This window comes from Sparus aurata, chromosome 8 (assembly GCF_900880675.1).
Source record: "Sparus aurata chromosome 8, fSpaAur1.1, whole genome shotgun sequence".
In the NCBI taxonomy this organism is placed as follows: Eukaryota; Metazoa; Chordata; class Actinopteri; order Spariformes; family Sparidae; genus Sparus; species Sparus aurata.
The window spans coordinates 27,866,075-27,885,676 of NC_044194.1; the positions used below are offsets into that span (position 1 = coordinate 27,866,075).

At 40.4% G+C, this 19,602-nt stretch overlaps 1 protein-coding gene across 2 annotated transcripts in view; it reads left to right on the forward strand.

The window, feature by feature from the left end:
• Window positions 1-2,502: 2,502 nt before the first annotated feature.
• far1 (fatty acyl CoA reductase 1) overlaps window positions 2,503-19,602 on the forward strand; it is a 30,219-nt gene continuing 13,119 nt past the window's right edge. For both annotated transcript variants that reach the window (XM_030425406.1, XM_030425407.1), the window contains exons 1-7: window positions 2,503-2,657; window positions 11,299-11,414; window positions 12,879-12,995; window positions 14,401-14,576; window positions 15,641-15,820; window positions 17,249-17,426; window positions 18,157-18,201. In XM_030425406.1, the coding sequence (XP_030281266.1) occupies window positions 11,343-11,414; window positions 12,879-12,995; window positions 14,401-14,576; window positions 15,641-15,820; window positions 17,249-17,426; window positions 18,157-18,201 (768 nt within the window). In that variant the 5' untranslated portion in view covers window positions 2,503-2,657; window positions 11,299-11,342. The remainder of the gene's footprint in view (window positions 2,658-11,298; window positions 11,415-12,878; window positions 12,996-14,400; window positions 14,577-15,640; window positions 15,821-17,248; window positions 17,427-18,156; window positions 18,202-19,602) is intronic.

The following is a 19,602-nucleotide window of genomic DNA, read 5'->3' on the forward strand; positions in this document are numbered from 1 at the left end:
TTACTATCCTTTGTGCTGAATGGATGAGAGCTACTGCAAAACCCCGCTTTGACCACTAGAGGGCAAACTTTTGTGTCTTTTCTGTGAGACAGGAAGTGTAACTTGAGAAATAGCACACACAAAGTCATGGAGACACATGTAGGAAATATTCAGGATGAAGATGATGGCCACACAATCACACCTAACCCTTTCCCTAACCTTTGCCTAATACCAACTTTAGCCTAACTTTAAACCAAGTCTTCACACTGAAATGTAATGGTTTCCGTTATGGGGACATTTTGCCCCCATAAGGAAGATGGATCCCCACAATATGACTGTGCAAACATATATATATATATTTCCCCACAACATGAGTTATACACCTACACACGCACGCACATTTTGCAACTGTAGGAAACAAAAAAGCATTTCATCCTCAGTGTTTCTCCGAATACAGAAACTGAATATGTACAGCCTCTGTCCACACTTTCAGGCATAATTAAAGCCTGTTCTTGTTTTTCCAAGTTTCAATTTTATGTTTCATTTCATCGACTTGTATACTTTGAACAGATAAGTTTGTATTTGCGTTCTTAACCCCCTTTTGTGATGCTAAATACCTTCAATGACATTTCCTGTGGGAAAGCCGAAGCTCCTTCACTTCTGTTGAAACCGCTCAAAGCCTCCTCTCACACATGGACACCTGTGGAATGAACTTGTAAAGTGGGTGTAGAAGTACTGCAAGTACTGCCTACTGCAAACAAGGCAATCTCTTGAATGCTTAGAGATTTAGGTTATACCACGTTAAGCCTTTTTACCAACAAAAAACAAGTGTCTAGACGTTAGTTTAACCTGGGGCCAGTTTGTCTTATTTACACATGAATGCTGCTTTTTTTTCTGGGTCTCTGTCCGAACCTTTCACGGAGGGTAATAGGGAGTCTCCAGAAAATGTCTGCCCTGAGGCCCTCTTACGGGTTAATCTGGCAGTGATTGCCCATGCTGATATCACAAACAGAGAGGATGGGTGACTGTTGCCTGCAAAATGGTTAGGATGGGTTAGGTGCAGCGGAATAGCCTAGGAACTAAATCAAAAGTGGGTGAGACTATCTGGCTTTTGGTGAACATAGTGATCATGAATATTACAGGAGGGTGAATGGTGAAACATTGTGTAACTGTGGCACAAGTAGAGAGGAGAGTTGTGAAGTCAACAAACTGGTTGAACAATGTCACTTAGCAACATCTATCTGAAGTTTGCTAACATTATAGGCACTGCAAGCTTCTGCTCACCAAACCAGTAAGGCTAGAGAGAAGCAGAGCAAAGATTTTGGTTCTGGGAAATTAACCGTGAGCGGCTCTGCTGATGGCCACATTCCCCACTAGTGTCCACTGCCTCAGCCACCTGTAGCACCTCTGCTGCTCTCCTCTTCCTGGCGTCATGACCTCAATGCCAGCTGCGGCCACATCGGGATGCCTCAAGTCTCTGTACAAGAATGCCTCTCGACAACATAACGTACTGTTTCAAACCACTGACAGGGAGCTGCAAGATGTTACTGCTGCCATATAGTGCCGGGCTGCTTCGACTCTAGGGAAGACCAAGATCTTTCTCTCCATTGACTCAACCACAAAATAGGGATTTCATATACCATCAAGGGCCACATACTCTTGGCCAGGATGGCATGTTGGAAGGCCCTGGTAGGCCTGATTTGCCCGCCTTTGTGTTTATATCAGGTACCTAAAGACTTTTACTCGAGTACTAGTCATACTGTAGAGGTGACTTTCACTTTTAACTATGTGATGTTTTAACATGATGTCTTTACTTTTACTCTAGAATGACTTTTTGGTACCTTTGACAATACTGGCCCATACTTCTGCTCAGCTACATTTCAACAAATACAACATGCTATATGAAAATTAGAAGTCCAACTTCACAGTGTATGACAATGTATAAAGTAAATAAATTAATATGACATTAAAATCATAAATGCGTTAATCTATTAAAGTTGCACTATGGAGTTTTCGAGAAGAAGTTAAAACTATTTTTTTCCTAAGTGAATAAACAAGCCGTACTCGGAGGAAAATAAGGTCACCAAAATACTGTTGAAACGAGAATGTGGCAGGGTCCGCCACATATAAACAAAGCAAAAAACAGTATGAGATTGTGTTGACCTTGGAGGTAAGTTTGTTTATTCAGTTGTGAAGACGAAGAAGTTTGTTTAGTTTGTTTAGGCATAAAAAAAGTAAAATGAAATCAGTAAATGAAATATGTTTCTTCCCCAAAACTACACAGTGCATCTTTAAAGTATTGATTAGAATCCAATAATATACTAGGCCTATAAATGAGTAGGCTACTTTTACTTCTGGTACATAGTACGTCCTTTATGCTAAGTAATTTTCTTTCACCACAGCCGTGGACCCACAGAGGGTGACTTTTACTACACCTGAAGCAGGCTTTTGTTTAAAACCGAGTGAAACAGGGAGGAGTGAGAGCTCTCTTTTCTCCCTATCTGCGCCGGAGCCCGCTGCCTCGCTGACGTCACGGCGGTTCGTTTATCCGCCCAGGCTGCTGCTGCTGCTGGCTTCCTGCTGAGTCTCACTCCGTTGCTCGTAGAGGTACACGCTCGTGCTCCGCGACACTGCTGACTCCCCAACTTCAAGAGCCGGTGAAACATCGACATTTTTGGGTAAGTACACCACCCGAGTCACGCCCACGAACCGCGTGTGCCCTGCTTCCGTTGAACCGTGGCGCTCATTTTGGGGCTTTTTCAAAGCACCAACTGGTGGTGTGACAAGCGGCTCAACGTGTGACACGGTGTCGGAGGAGATGCGCCAGGAGGAGGAGGGAGGGGTGGCTCCACACGAGCTGGTCGAAGATAAACGCAGATGGAAGTTCGACTTTGCGTGCGGGCTTTTACCGTGTGTTAACATTTCCTCTCATGCCGCCGCAGAGACACGTCAGTCAGTCACCGCTGCCCCTCCAGCCTCCACGGAGCCCCTGACACTAAGTCTTCTTGTTTTTTCCGCCTCACCGCTGGCGGTTTAGTGTAAGCACTCCTGCGCGGAGGGTTGCCCCCTTTTGGTAGGATAATGGGAGGCACTTTTAATAAGGCGAGGGTCAGCTGAGCGGCCTCACTTTTAATTTCCTCCCAGGCTTCTGCTGTAATCACATTAAAGGCTGCCGGAGCCAAAACAGTCGGTGTGGTTTTAAGCTGTCGCCCGCTGTGCAAATGGACGGTGAGTGGTGGCTGGTAATGATGCGAGCCAACTGTGCGTAATGACAATCACGGGATCCGTCGCCTTGGTGTGGCCTGTTGGAGTGTGGTTCCGGTCTGGTCCGTGGCTCTGATGTTACTACACTGCTGTGATAGACTGTGTCTGCTTTGCCCAAACTGCATCAGATTGCCACCGCTGAGATGCCTGATGGCTCTAATAGCAGTAACGTGGTGGCAGTTAAGGGGTTGATGGGGAAATGGTGCCCTCATCAGGCTTTTAAGATACTGAGTTTAAATGTTGTCATATATTTTAGACTTTCCAGACATACATTGTCGACTTTTTGTTGGCCGTTTGTATGGAGACCTGTATGATCACACAGAATTGTTAAACCGTGACAGCAAATGCCTCGGTCCATCGTCTCCTCACATGTTAAGTAACGTTTGAGTCACACAGGCACGCTTTCTAAAATGACCAGCTCACCCCACTACTCGCTGTCTCATGACATTCCTCATGTCATGTCTAACTCCTGCTGGTAATTTGACCCCCGAGGCCAATACAAGATCATACAAGCCACACGGCGAGCTGTGACATCACAGGAAGGAGCAGGAAGTCAGCATTTCTTACTGGAATACGCAGGTTGCTGTGGACGGATGTGACTTGATCTCGGGTTTGCTTGAACAATCGTCCACCACTGTCAGCATCTGACAGTGTTGCCTTTTGAGCTGGCACATTTTATCTACTTGGGAAAATGTCTTTCCAAGAAGAGATGAAGACTACTTTCATGTTTCGTTTGATATGGAAGTAATTGAATGGCTTTTGTTGTTGCAATGTTCTGAGACTCTATAAACCGTTAAAAGGTTTTTCTTTGCTTGGCAGTGGGATTAGTTTGTTTCTCAAAGCTTGGAAGTTTCTCCCGCGTGCAAATTGTTTCAGCTCAGCCACAGGTGGCCAACTCAAGCATTATAATGTGTCTGATCAATTATTCAGGGTGAAGATGTGGCATCAGGGATCAACTTGCTGCCTGTCTAACTGACTGTAAGCTTCAGTAGCTGTGTCACAGACTCTCGATCAAAGGCCACGGCAGGTCTTTGAGGATTGTTTGAATATGGACTAAAACAAGATTTTAGATTTTCAGTCTTGGCTAGTCATCTTTAAAGGCATCCATATACGAGAGTGCCAGGTTCTCTGTTCAGGGAATACTGCAGAGAAAAAGCTGCTTTTTATTTTTATTTTTTTGAAGCTGTTGCCTTTTGTCCCAGTTCTGCATTGTTCTGATATTCTGATATAGGCTCAAATGCAGTGACTTAAACAGGACACCAGCTCGGTATAGCTTATCCCCTGGAGCTTCTTTAGAACAAGACCCAGAAGTTTCCCTCTTTCCTTGGTTCATCATGACCACTTCTTGTTTGTTTTTATACATAAAAGCACAATTTGTAGTCAAGGAAGCTGGAGGAAACATGAGCCTTGGTATTGTCATGCCAGTGAATGCAGCATTACCTCGATTGCCTGCAGTAATTCTTGATATCAGCTGAAGATGATGTCACTTCTCTGCTTAGCTTGTTTGGGGTTCAGATCAGCAGCTGTGTCTGTCTCTAGTCTCAGTCTCACAAAATAGGGCAGGGGCACCCAAGCCATAGAATACTGCAGAGTTTGTAGCCACACAGGTGGATCATACCCCACACGTCTGGACAAGAATCCTGTATGGTGTGTACTCCTTGCCCCTGTTATCATTGTGAAATGAGTATGCATGAGCCCAGTGCTTGTTACTGCAATTAAACAAATGGATGTTGAAACACACCCGATTAGTCTAATATGTGTTGGTCTCTTTCTGCCTGAGGTATTGCTGGCATAATCGATAATTGAGCAGCGCAATGTTGCTGCACTCTGTGCCAATGTTGGGCTGTGCACACCCTGACTTTCTGTGACAAGTACAATACATGCATGATTGAATGCTTACACCAGTTGATACAACATTCAGCCTCTGTTGTTGATATTAAACAAGGACACAGGAACCATTTTAGACACCTGAGAACTTTACTTAAATACTTGTTCTAATGTTTGCCTCCTAGACAAGTCCAAGGATCAAATCCAGTATCTGCGATTCTGTTTTGTTTTTGGGTTTATTAGTTTCTGCCCAATTGACTGGTGAAATATTAGCTATATTATTAAATTTAAAGAAATTATTTAGATATGACCATATGGCCTTAGTGTGGTACATTTCCCCCCAAAACTATGGTGGTTACATCAGACTTGACACTGTAGCCTCTCATTGTAAGTAATATGACAATGTAAATTGCACATTGCACGCTTATCTGGGCATGACACCAAAGATATGTTGTTCTTTACAAGCAGCAGCATAGCCATTAGGGCTGACATAAAAGTCAAAAATCGACAATTGAATTAAATCGTGACCTTTTTAGAATTGACAGTCATATCGAACAGTAACCCTTAATATATAGGCACACATATATAAAAAAAAGCTTATCTATGTAACTGAGGCAGAATCTTCTACACTAACAATACACATAAACTTCAATAATTGTTAATTATTGGACAATATGCTTAAATACTGATATCTGCCAACTCTTCCCTGCCCACAGCAGACGTGTGCATATTAAGAGCTAATTATCAGTCCAGCACAGTGAGAGTAGGGATCATAAAAGTACATATGTGACCAAATAAATTAATACAGAAGCCATGACAATTACCACAATATTGACAGCAATACCTATACTCTTTGTTACAAAGTTTTCAAGAATTTACTGTAAACATTAACTATCAGCCAAGCGTAATGAATAAAAGCAGGAACAAATGAGTCTGTGAGTTGTATACGAATGATGACAGAATACACTGCAGGCTGAGGCAGCATTCTTATACACTGTCGTCGTAGCGTCACTGAACTAGCCACACACACAACAACTGGGCTTGTGTTTGCCAGAAGGCAAATGAAAGACAATGAGACACAGAAGAAGCTTCAGTGTTCTGGTAGATTATCTTTTTGATCATCATGCTTCACGCTGTGTTTGGTGTGAGCTAAACGTTGCACCTCAGCTGAACCACATAATCTTTACCATGAATTCTGGTGGCAGCAGCACATAGTGGGGACAATTTTCTGCTCCTGACTTTGTGCGTGTAGAGGGTAGAATTTATGGGAGGACTTTGAAAATTGGTTTTCATTCATCATTTGATTTGACTGAGCTCGAGTACATTTAAGAATGAGGAACAACTGCCAGACATGCAGAGCTGATGCAGACCTGTGAACATACTGTAGCTTCAAGGCTGCAAGCTGCCACATGTGTGACCTGAATTACGGATGAGCTGATGTGACATTTTCCTTTCCTGATTGTGATTCTGATACCTCAACTCGGGGTTTTCTCACCGTAAGAAAATCATTTGAATTCTTTTTAAATACGGTAACATGAGGCCAGTGATTGCTTTGGCGTTAAAAAGTCATCGACCAGATGTTGGCTGAATAAATAAAATGGACAGAGGCATCACTGAATGTTATGACAGTGGCAAAGAAACTGTATTTAACACGAATCAGTCACATTATGACCCATACTCATCCATTTTAAAGATGGAGCGCTGCACCCCTAATGGTATGGAGTGAGAGATTGAATGAATACTTAATCAGTTATTTTATGTTGTTTTGTTTTGATGAAATTGTATCACGTCCACAAAGCATGGATCAATGGATACATTTGTATCATACTTATTTTACTTTATCTCTTGCACAGTAGATTCTAGAGCTGCAACAATTGGTTAATTGGGTGTCAACCAGCTGTTTTGATATCAAATCAGTTGATTTGAGTAACGTTTTGGTTTTTACTCCTCTCTATGACAGTGATTTTTAGAGCAATCATTATTACGGTACATCTCTGAAATTGACTTTCAAGCGGAATTTTTTGTATAACAAAATGTTGATATATGTCTAAAGTAGCGATGTCAGTTTGCATACACATTCTGTCTGCTAAGAGCAGTTTGACTTCTTGTAGCACGCTTCACTTTTTTACCTCTATGTGGGAACATTTCTCCCAGAAAGCTGACACAGTCTATGGCAGAAGTTAGATGTGTGATGCCACTCTTCAGTTGAGTAGTAGTATTAACACTACGCTGTACCACACCCTGCTGCCATGTCTGAGGATGGCTCACAGCCAAAAGTCAAGTTGCTGTTTGCTGAGGGATAAGGCGTGATGCGCTGGTCTGAGAAGATATGCTGCCAATCAGTTTGGTAGAGGGCGAGGGATTCAAAGAGCTTGTTTGTTAACTTTAGCTGGAGTACGTCATGCCTTAGAGGGCTAAAGGTATGGAAAAGCACTTTGAGAATAAGACAGATGAGCTAGAAGTCCAGCTAGCCAGGGCAGACTAGCTAACTTCTACCTGTAACTTTATCAGTGCTGTCTTGGAGGCAGCATGCTCCTTTCATTGACGCTGATGCAGCAATAAAGCCAAGTATGGACATAGGTCCAGCTCTTTCTATCTGTCAGACAACCTCAACAATTTTTGTTTCTCAATAAATAACTGTCATTTACCGGTAAATAAGTGTCGCACAACCATCAGCATTTCAGTTGTTCACTTCATCATGTGAAATGCTCCATTTGGAAAAACTAAATTTACTGGAAGTTTTCTTTCCTTCGGTTTCTGGCTTATCACATTTATATCTCTATCTCTATCTCTATCTCTATCTCTATCTCTATCTCTATATATATATATATATATATATCTATATATATATATATATATATATATATATATATATATATATATATATATATATATATATATATATATATATATATATATATATATATATATATATATATATATATATATTATATATATATATATATTTTTATATATATATATATATATATTTTTTTTATATATATATATATAATCTCAACATTTTTACTTTAGACCTGTAGCCTGAATGACAGAGACAGTCCCTGGGACAGTGGGATAGTGTTTGTCTTGAGCCCTGCAAGTTGTCCCATTCTCTAGTTGTAACAAAATGGCTTTCAGTGGAACCCTTTTTTGAATGCTGGCACAAGTGCAGAGAGTAGTCGTACTCTTGTGCCTTTTTATAAAATGTTCAGTTCTCTTATGAGAGCATGGTGCACATTCTCAAACTACCTTCAGTCAGTGCAGTTTGGTGGTAGTCTCCGTCAGGGTCTGACAGGCATACAGCTGGAGCTGGCCACTTGGCACAGGATGTGATGCAGCAAACGGCACAACTGCAGCATTGGCCAGAAACTGAGCAGGTATTCAGAGTGAAGTGCATAGTAGTACACTGTGATCTGTTACTAGAGGCGTGGAAATTTCTCGATTATGAAATGCAGCACGATGCAGACATAAAAGTTTCTGCATCAAGGCAGAGATGGAGCATAATCAAGAGTCTTCAGCTTATAGCGGCTTTTGATTGCTGATTGTCCGGCCTTAGCTGGACTGTAGAGTTGGGTCTCAACATTGCTCCCATGCTTTGAATTGTGGGCAGACGTTAGGCTAACATCACTTATGTTGGAGGTATGGTGGAGGGAGGCAGAGATCATCTGCAAGTCATCTGCAAACATAATTATTTTAACGGACAGCTTGGGGCTCATGTTGGATTTTATGAACTTGCTTGGAAGCACGAACTGGACAAGACCCATGCTGAGCTTGACTTCTGCCTCACAACAATTACTAATCACGTTAGCCATTTTCACCTGAAAACAATGTTTGCAGCCATAAATAATAACTGTTGCAGCCAGCCCCGCTAATCAGCCAAGATCTTAGGAGGTGCTGTCAACTTTGCCTCTGAGTGGGGCGGGTGCAACAGAATCAATACATGCCTTGTCCTGTGTGAAAACATTATTATTGTAGATTTAACATAAACATGTAAGGCACTGCAGATGGACACATGTTTTTTTTTTTTGTCATGTTTATGTATAGAAAAGAGGCAGCTTTTTTATTTTGTAGACTGCTGTAGTCTGATCATTGGAAGGACTTTTGGAATAAAAGGGGAATTTAAATGATGAGATGCATCAAGAATTGTTTTGCATTTGAATCGCTGATAGCTGAATCATAATTGAATCGTTGGGCCAGTGAAGATTCACACCTGTCTGTTACTGTCCTCTCTTTCACTTAGAATTGATGTTGCAGTGTTTTATGAACTGCTGCATGAAACTAAAGCTCTGTGTGACTGTAGAATTCACTGACAGCATCATAACGTTTTTGTTGTATTCAGACAGCTGGTAGTAATGACACATGGCTTCCTTTCAACATTCTGTCAGCCAAATACCTCATACAAGCAGACAACGGGGAAAAGGGGAACTGAGAAATTTCCTTTTTCAAGTGTCTAATGAAGGACTAGATAAGAACTTAACCTCTGACTTCTAACCTTCAGTTTCACTTGGACACCCAGTTAACACTGCAGTACTGTGCTGTACAGTCAAGTCTGGCAGCATGCAAAGCAGAATAACTGGTTTAACGGTAACGACAGGAGCAATGATGCTAGTAAAGCTCATGCAGAAACAACAAAAGATCTCCATTTAACATGGGCTAGCACTGTGAAGTCTGCAGGCAGTTTGTATTGGATTATTGTCATGGTTTCCAAATGAATATGAAACATGGCTTTAGCTACCTTTTTTAAAATCCTATTTATAGCATAACAGATAATCACACATGACTAATTGTACTGTTGGTTTTGCATTGACTCAAGTATTTGGAATACAAAGAAGTCTTTTAACTGTGAACTGTTGACACCAACTTTCTCTTGAGCAGTGTCTGTCCGTCATGTAGAGAAATTGGGCAATAGTTGCTGATAATATGTAGAGATGGCAGCACACTGTCCTGTTATTCATAATTTATGTGCATTCATCGACAGCTATGTTTTTAGAAGATTAATTACAAGATAACTGTATCGTATGCGCATTAGTTTGTCAGGTTACGGCACTGCCTACGCAATTGAGGTCCACCATATTTGGGTTCACTTTGATTAGATAAGAGATGTAATACGTTTGAGTCACACGGTAGCTGATTGAAGAGTTAATGATTAGATGAGTTTATCTCCCGAAGGGCCTGTTATCAGCTCAGAGGTATCATTCTTCTGAAATAACAACATAGTCTGACTGATAAGGCCACATACTACTGTGCATAGAGTCAACACATCATGGGTTTTTTTTTTTTCTACTGTGATGTTTGCAAAAGGTTGGAATAGATCATTAATGAGTTATTAGGTAATTCTTTAATCACTTTGTAAACAAAAATCCCAAACTGCTCATTGGTTATTGCTTCTTGAATTTAGATATGATGTCTCCAAATTTGGAGTAATAGTTTGAAGCAGTTAATCAAAACAGGCAGTGGCATTTGACAGTTATCTATATTCATTGTCAACAAATCAAAAATAAACTTGCAGGAGCTAAGACAAGGTTAAATATAATGTAAAAAAGGTAGTATTTGATTTTTTTTAGTTTAATGATACAAATCAGTTCATCTGCTTCATCAGGGCAGTGTGGATGTGGTTTGATCACATGTGATGGACACGAGTCTTTGAATGTCAACAAAAAAAAACATCCGTTACAAATTCTCAATTCAAAAATGTCAAAATCCAGATTGTTGTTGTTTCAGACATCACTTTTCTCCAACTGTAGCCCGCCAACTTCAAACAAGTGAGAAGAACAGAGAGAAAACAGTGCAGACAGATATCAGTCATGTAAAAAACCATAGAAATTATAGAAGGGGGGGAAAAAATAAAAATATATTTTGAAAATGTTTTCTTGCACCTTTTTTTTTTTTTTTAATAAAGATCTTAAGGGGTATGTGTCAGTTGCCACTGTGTTCTGTGCACTCCTGACAGAGTGTAGCAGACAACTGCTCATTTGTAATGATAGCCTTGCTTCACATAAGGCAAGTCGGAAAAGTCCTCCAAGAGCTGCGTCTGCGCAACTTCCCTCTAAGCTGCAATGTCGACTTAACAGTGGATCTTTATTACTCTCAAGTTCATTTCAGATTGCATCTTCAGTCCTCATGTGGGAAACACCTCATGGAACAAGTTCAAGCTTGAGGTCGGCCTCACATTATCTAATCCTCCCTTTTGTCTTTTTTTTTTAAATTATTTCTGTCCTGTCTGTGCAGGTGGAGTGGTGTTGAGGAGCACACTGATCAGGACAGCAGGCATCATGGTGAACATCCCAGAATACTATGCAGGGAAAACTGTGCTGATCACCGGAGCGACAGGCTTCATGGGCAAGGTACAGTAGTAGTTGAGTAAACGAGTAGCTATCGGGACACGACTCAACCTAAAAAATGAGAGCTACCTAATGAGACAAGTGGAAATCTACTCAATTTCACATGTGTATGCTAACTGCAAGAGTTTAATGCTGTATTTTTGTTCATCTTGATGCTGTGAAGGCATAAGTAAGAATGTGTTCGGTAAGGTTGTGCTGAAACCCTAACCTGTTGCTTATAACTGACAGTCATCAACCACTGAGCCCTGAAACATCATAACATCAGTTTCACTTCAACAAACCACACTGGTCCACACCAGCACCGGGGTACACCCTACCACATGTTCGAAATGAACACCTGACATGTGTTAGATAGTAGGTTTTCCGTTTGCTGAGTGAAATCTGTCACTGAATGTGCAATAACAGCGTCATGAGTTAAAAGCTTGTCAGAGCATTTTGGCAAACTTTAGCATTAGAACTGATTACAAATGTATTTTAAGGAGTGTCAGCAAGAGGGTTATTCTAATTCTTAAAATAGCTCCTTGCACCTGACAGCATATTTAATCAAACTATTTGCCACCCAGCGAAAGCATCACTTGATTTTGGTGCAAACATAAAGAATATCATTAAATGTAGCTGCCTTATGAATCAGGGGTGAGTTGTTCTTTGTAAAAGGAGCCTTTTTAGACTGAGGTTTATAACTTGGCTACAGAGGAAACTCTCCTGTTCTCCCCTAGAACAGAAAGGCACTACTCGGATTACTGTGCCTACCAAACATGAAGCAAAGTGCTAAAACACATAATTATTGAAAAAAATACAATCATGAATGATTAATATTGCAATGACTACAGGAAACTCCTCCCGGTTCATTGTCACCTCCTGGCTGTTGACTCCTTACTGTTATGTTCTGCAGTTATTTTTATATATATATTATATTCAGATAATCTGCCTAAAGTGCATAAACTTCACTGCAGAATTATTTCATTGGTGTAAAGATGGTTATGTATATCTTTAAGATAAATAACTATATACAGTCTGAGTTACATAATGACAATACATGACCTTCAACTTTTAATGAGGTCTCTTAAGTGTGGGCTATAGGTTGGAAAAGTAAGAAAAGCTTATAAACGAAAATAAAACGGCAATCATCATCCATTTCCATGTGTCGATGTAGACAACATTAAATGCAAATTCAGAAGACGTCTCCCAACCCTAGTTCTTACTTCAGCAGCATATATGAATAATTATTTCAACGTATGAATACATATTTTGTTGAATGATTGATTGATAAATGTTGCAAATAATTCATGTGGCTGTCCTTTTGTGCATTGCTTGATTTCCATGTATGTCAGTCTGTCTGTTCTGATGTTGTGGATAAAGAAGCTTGATGCAATACATTAGTTTACACATCTGCAATAGACAAAGGAGGAGGTTACAAATGAAAGCTGTTTCTCAACTTTTGCATCCCTTTCATACTCGTTATTAAAGGTGCTGCTGGAGAAGCTGCTGAGGTCCTGTCCCGGAGTCAAATCTGTCTATGTGATGGTCAGGTCAAAAGCTGGTCAGAGCCCTCAGGCCCGCATTGCTGACATGATCAACTGCAAGGTGAGAAGTGGGCTAAACGACAAGGATGGTTTGATCCGTACCAGACATTTTTTCAGTTTGAGTAGAATGCGAGAGTTATGCTAAAACTACAGCATGTAGACACTTTTCAACACACAAGCTGTTTCCAACATGGAGTTGTCTGTTCCTTGTCATTGTAGAGCAATAAAAAAAGACTTCCCTATTTTCAGCACATTTTGTTGGTCAGACTACATTCCTTGACAGTTATGATAGTGACTCGGCAGATGTAGACTGTTGGTAAATCATGTGTTAAGCACAACCCAAGATAATTTGTGATTGGCTTAAAGAAATGCAAAGAAGCCAGATAATTTTTTCCACTATACCAGAATTAGAATTGGTGCATCTGGACTGGTGCAGCAAATCCTTCTCCAGCGCTAACTGAGCAGTGTGGGATGGGTCTGGCTTTGCAAGACTGCAATTTATGATGATGTTTACATGCACTCTCACTGTTGTTCTGTACAGTTGCAGACGCAACTGTGATTTTATGCTGCATTTGCTGACGGAAATGTATGTTTTTATTATTTATGACAATATTTATGTGACACTGCCATTCTCTCCACAACAAAACACATTAACAGCCCATTGTGTAGGATTTGGTGAAGTCTAGCAGTGAGGTAGCAGATTGAAAACTACCCAACTAACTGAACACCCCTCATTTCACCCTCCCCTTCGGGAGGTGCTAAAAACTGTAGACCCTCTCTAAAGCCAGTGTGTGGTTTGTCCGTTATGGGCTATTGTAGAAACATGCTGGAGCAACAGGGCAGTCTCTGTGGAAGAGGCCCTGCTCCCTCTGTAGATATAAATTTCACATTATAAAGAAATGAAAACACAAGGTTCTGCTGACTATACACCAATGAAAACATGATTATGAATACAGTATACCATTTCTGCCAATAGATTCTCCTAAATCTAATGCACTGGATCTTTTTAAATGGATTGATCAAATGTTTTTGAGTAAATGGAAGACACTTAAAGCTAGCTGCATTATACCTTAGCTTGTTCAAATTCTGCTTTGATTACAGTGAGCTTGCATTTGGCGAGTAGTGGTTGAAACAACCGTAGCAGTGTTGACTTTCCATTTGAAACTTGCGATCAAGCTTTCAGATGGTGCAGAAGGCTGCTGATTTAAATACCCTGTAGGTTGGCAATGCATACGTAATCAGTTTGTAGATAAGAGGAGGTATCAGGAAGGAGGAATATAGAGATCTTGGATCTGTCGCAAGAGGAATGGATTAAAAGTAGGGCACTCTGTCATCAGCCAGGGAACTTTTGATAAAATTTTATTCAAGTACACGATGAAGAACTAATGATTATACTTTACAATTTCTGTGTCTACAGTTTACTGGGTGTTGTAACTGCATCATTTTGACTTCATTTTCCCTCTCAGTTGTTTGAAAGATTGCAAGAAGAGCAGCCGGGCTTTGGGGAGAAGATCATAGCAGTGAACAGTGACCTCACACTGCCGGAGTTGGCTCTGAGTAAAGAGGATCAGAGCATCCTGGCTGAAAACATTAACATCGTCTTCCACTGCGCCGCCACCATTCGCTTTAATGAGCCGCTCAAGTGAGTTGTCTACTTGTTATGCTCAATTTCTTCTGAAATCTGAGACGCCTCCAATCACATTTTTTCTGCTGCTGAACTAAAGACACTTCTTATTTAACTCTATGTGTGAAATCAATAGTGGAGTGAAAAAAACAAAATTCATGTATTTGCATTTTAGTATGGAGCTGGAATTAGGATGTGTTTAGCCCAGCTTATCATTGAGACAAGATGCAGTAGAAGCTACAGCCGGACCGATACTGGATATTTGGGGCCTATAACAATTTTGGGGATTTACAAATTCAGTTGATACATCGGCCGATGAGCTCACAGCAAATATACAAAGATCTTTTTTTTTAATTATTATTAGTGATCCTCAAACTCTGTGGCAAAGATATATTGGAGAAGGACATTTCTCCATTAGAAAGGATATAAGTTAACAATAAAAACTGAATTGTGTGTTTGTCTGTGCAGAACATTTCTTAAATGGACTGGGATTTCAATAATTATTAACTAACCTAAGCGTCTTGTTCTGCATCACGTTTTGTATTTAAAAAAGGTCGTATCGGACAACACATGCAGATATTGCTCTGTATTTTTGAAACTGGCAACATATCGGTCAGGCTATAGCCTGTTTCTGGTAAAATATTCCTCTCTTCTGTTCAACTGTATACAAACAAAAATGTAAAACTGACAGTTTGTGATTGTACAGAGAGTGCATACTGGAGCTATTTCTTGACAAAAAGTGTTTACCTAGACCTTCTGTTCAGCATCTCTGGCTCAAACATGGGGGATGCTGCTCTGTGTGTTTTTCACATCTTTCACATCTTCATAGAGATATAACAAATGAGATGTAACTTAGTACAGTTAGTTAGTCAGCTCTAGAGGTGGACATAGATGAAACTAGGCTAATCTATTTTCACATCTCACATTTTCTCTTAAGCCCCCATTGCAAATAAGAAATAACTGTGACAACATGTCCTGCATACTGTTCCAACACATGTCCTGTACATACTTAATTTGGTCAGTCAATTTCATCCACTGAATATATGTTAGAAGTAACTGTCTGTCCCTCTTCTCTCTGTCAGAGATGCAATGCAGCTGAATGTCCTGGCCACCCAGAAGATGCTGGCACTGGCCCACAAGATGAAGCACCTGCAGATCTTTATTCACATCTCCACAGCCTACGCCAACTGTGACCGAGAGCTCATTGAGGAAATTGTCTACCCTCCCCCAGTTGACTACCGCAGACTCATCGACTCTCTGGAGTAAGTTGTAGTGAAAGAATTTAAGATTTGCTGCTGCATAGTTAAACTGGTAGTGGTGTTTTTTTTTTTGATGGCCTTGTTTATGTATTCAACTGTGAGGATGGTCATGCAGTATTATGGGATGATGGATGTGGGTTTTAAAAGGATTCTTTATTCTTTTTATTGCTCGATGCATAAAAAGCAAGTTGGAAGGTATTATCAAGATTAATGTCAGTTAAGCGTGCCGGCTTAGCCATGTCCGCAGAGTAAATGGCTTCTTAGCAGCACTAATGTTGTAGAGGCTGCCAGTCTCAGCTGCTGAACTAGATTAGTAAAGCATTAGAAGCCTGCAGAGTGAGTAGAGATTAGTGGGAGGATTCTCGTGGATTGTACGTACAGTAGCGTTTAGCTTTTTAGGGAACTTGGATGGATGTGTGCAGAGAGGCCACATGCTGGGTTTGACTGGAAATTATACCATGTGGAGGGAGCTGCAGACCTAGCAGATTGACGTTTACTTAGTAAACTGACGTTTAAGAACATGGCAGCTCTTTTGGAAAAATTGTCAACAATTTCTTCTAAATATTTCTAAAGCATAATTGTAGGAGAATTAAACTATATTATTTCACCCGTCACCTGGATTGAGGAGTTGGGGAGAGGGGGTGACATGGGAGTGCACATATTCATTTACGGCACGTTAAATCTTAGTCTTTACCAGTTCTTTGTTCGTTGAAGAATTCTATAAAACCTTTAAATCTGAAAAAACTTAGATTTGAAATTGATGATTTAACGGTGAGTAATGTTAATTCTCCCAGTCTCAGCCACTCGGCGGCTCCCAAACCCATTTTCATTCTTCTGTATTAATGCACTATGTGCACTAAGGTCTTTCATTGTTTATTGATCTGATGATTATCTACCTGATAAATCAATCACTTGTTTGGGAAACACTGATGTACATTCTTCAGAATAATCTGACATTTTATAGACCAAAGACCAAGATGACACCGCCAAATGTCTTATTTTGTCCTCAACCCAAAGATATTCAGTTTACTGTCGCAGAGCAGAAAAGCGACCAAAACATTTTCACATTTAAGAGACTTGTATCAGAGAATTTGGGTTTCATTTTCTTTTTTAAAAAAGGTTGATTAAGATCGAAGATGAACAATTAATTAAGTACTTGTTTTTATTTAAGTTATCACAAATGGAAAACTACTTTATTCTATTTTGCAGAAGAAATAAGTGCTGACGATCCCTTTTAATGCCTACTTTTGTTGGCTTTTTTTTATACTTGGGTATCAACTATTTTTCTTACTACTGCTTTTATCTTATATTCTGCATTGGGCAGTTGGGGGAGATCATTTGATTTTTCATTGTTTTACACAATGACAGTAAAGACCTGGATTGTAAATGTTGTAAATATAAGACTGATCTTTTATTTTTTTCCCCCTCTAGCTGGATGGATGACGAGCTGGTGTCTGTAATGACTCCTAAGCTGATCAAGGAGCGTCCTAACACCTACACTTACACCAAAGCCTTGGCTGAGTATCTGGTGCAGCAGGAGGCTGGAAACCTCAATGTAGCCATCATTAGACCATCCATAGTAGGAGCAAGCTGGAAAGAGCCTTTCCCAGTGAGTCATTCAAGCTACTAATGTTACATTGCTTTTTCATGTTTTCTTGTCTAACTTTAGGTTACTGATGGTACTGACTGTTGAAATTAAGAATTACTGTAGCCCAGATTCGGGAGTTTTTTCCTGGTGTTTGCTGGATACCAGTTGTGTCTCTGATTTTTAAAACTGAAGAGTTGAGAGAGTCTGTCCATCAGCACAGATCTGTCCCGGCTGTTCCTCTGGACACAGTCCAGATATCAGTCACACCCCTTCTGTCTCCTCTCGCAGAGCACTCTGCTGCAGCCAACACAGTTGAGCAGTGAGCGCAGTGTTTGGAGTAGGAATGTGAAGAATGTGGAGTAAAGAAGCTCTGCACACCTTTGTTCCTGGCTGATCACTGTGGAAAGAAGGACCTTTTCAGTTCTGGTTTAGGGATTTTCAAGAAATTCGGTCATGCTGACAGTCTGCGTTTCTGAATGGATACATTTACAGTTGTTGGACTCTCAATCACTTCTGTCCATCTAACAATATGAGCTCTTGTATGAATTAATCATTATTAAAAATAAAAAATCACAACATTTATAATAACTATTACAAGTCACCACAGGCTGAAGTGAATTGAAAGCACCATTACATTCAATCTGTTATCATATGAACCAAAGAGTTGGACGCAATACCTTGTATTTAAGAAACCATAACCAGCAAATGTTTGATTTTTTGATAATTGACTAATATATTTCTGCTCTTTCAGGGTTGGATTGATAACTTCAATGGCCCTAGTGGAATATTCATTGCAGTAAGTACTGAAATAAAAACTGTTGAAGTGGTCCATATACAGTTATGAAAGCCTGTCTGTTCACTGCAGTTTTATTTTCTTCACCAATACCTTTTCTCTTGTTTTCAACCATTTATGAAACTCTGCATCTACTTGAAAAAAATGTGTGGTTAAAAGCAGGAGGGACAGGAAACTGTGGGTAGGCTTGCACACATTAACATGGCTAACAGGCCAACAAGATTTAAAGAGCAACTAAACCCCCAAACCACTTTTTTCTGCTGAAAACCAATGTATTTGGGTATGAAGTAGTGTTGCTAAGTGATTCTGGTCCAACTCTTGACATTTTAGTCGAAGTATTTCAATTTGGCGTATTTTGTAGTAAAAATGTAAGTGTGACTGCCCTCTATGGGTTGAAACCCAGTTATTACAATCGAATTTTCCTATTGGCTGAGATGGAGGCAGATGACATTTTGGAGGCAGCTTTCGTCACGGTCCACCACGGTTAGCTCCGCCCCCTCCTATAAAAACTAGCAGCTGCTGATCTGGAATCTGTGGCGAGTAGGTTGGATTGAGAGAATTGCGAATAGAGAGGCATAGTGATTATTGAGTAGGTAGTGTAGTGTGGTGACGGTTAGGGGGGAGGGGGGAGGGGGGAATCGGAGAGTACTCCTGGAGCCCCGCCCATCATCAAGGCATTTTTTGAATTTCCAGCTTAGAGCACGTCATCCAAAACTGAGGGGTTTAGTTGCTCTTTAAGTCTTGTAAGTTGCAAATTATACAGTTTTTCTTCAAACATTTCCTCAGCATCTGTCCTCATCTGCAGCTTGTATTATGTCACAGTGCAGTTATAAAACAACAATATAAACAAACAACACCTCCAATGAAAGAGGTCAATCCTACCCAATCTCTCAACTGATTGGACAACGGAGAGCGCCCTGATTGTGTGTAACAAGGCAGGTCGATTTGTGTCTTGCCCTGTTGTGCTTGGAAATAAATCGGAAGCAACTTTGTGTCCGCCAGTGCCATTAGTCCAGCATCTACAGTTGGGATCCGTGTGATCATGTTTTTCTTCACTCTTGCAGTGATGTAGATATATACTTTTATATTAGCTACCGCATCAGTTGAAAATAAATCCAACTGACAACATGTTCTGGTGGTGAAGTGATGAGAGAAGCTGCAGTTTACAGGCACCAAATCCATATTAGGGCCAAGGCCCCAAAATCTGTAGCTAGTCCGAACCTGCTGTGCCAGAGCTGTCAGCAGCCCGACAGCAGAGACGCTTCGTGCTGTGCTGGGATTTTATAACTAAACTATGAACAGGACACACACCTTGACTTTCTCTGACTGTGTGAAAATCTGATGTTTTCACATCAGAAATGACTGAAGTCTGAGGCTGCAGGTAATACATGCTGATGTTGGCTG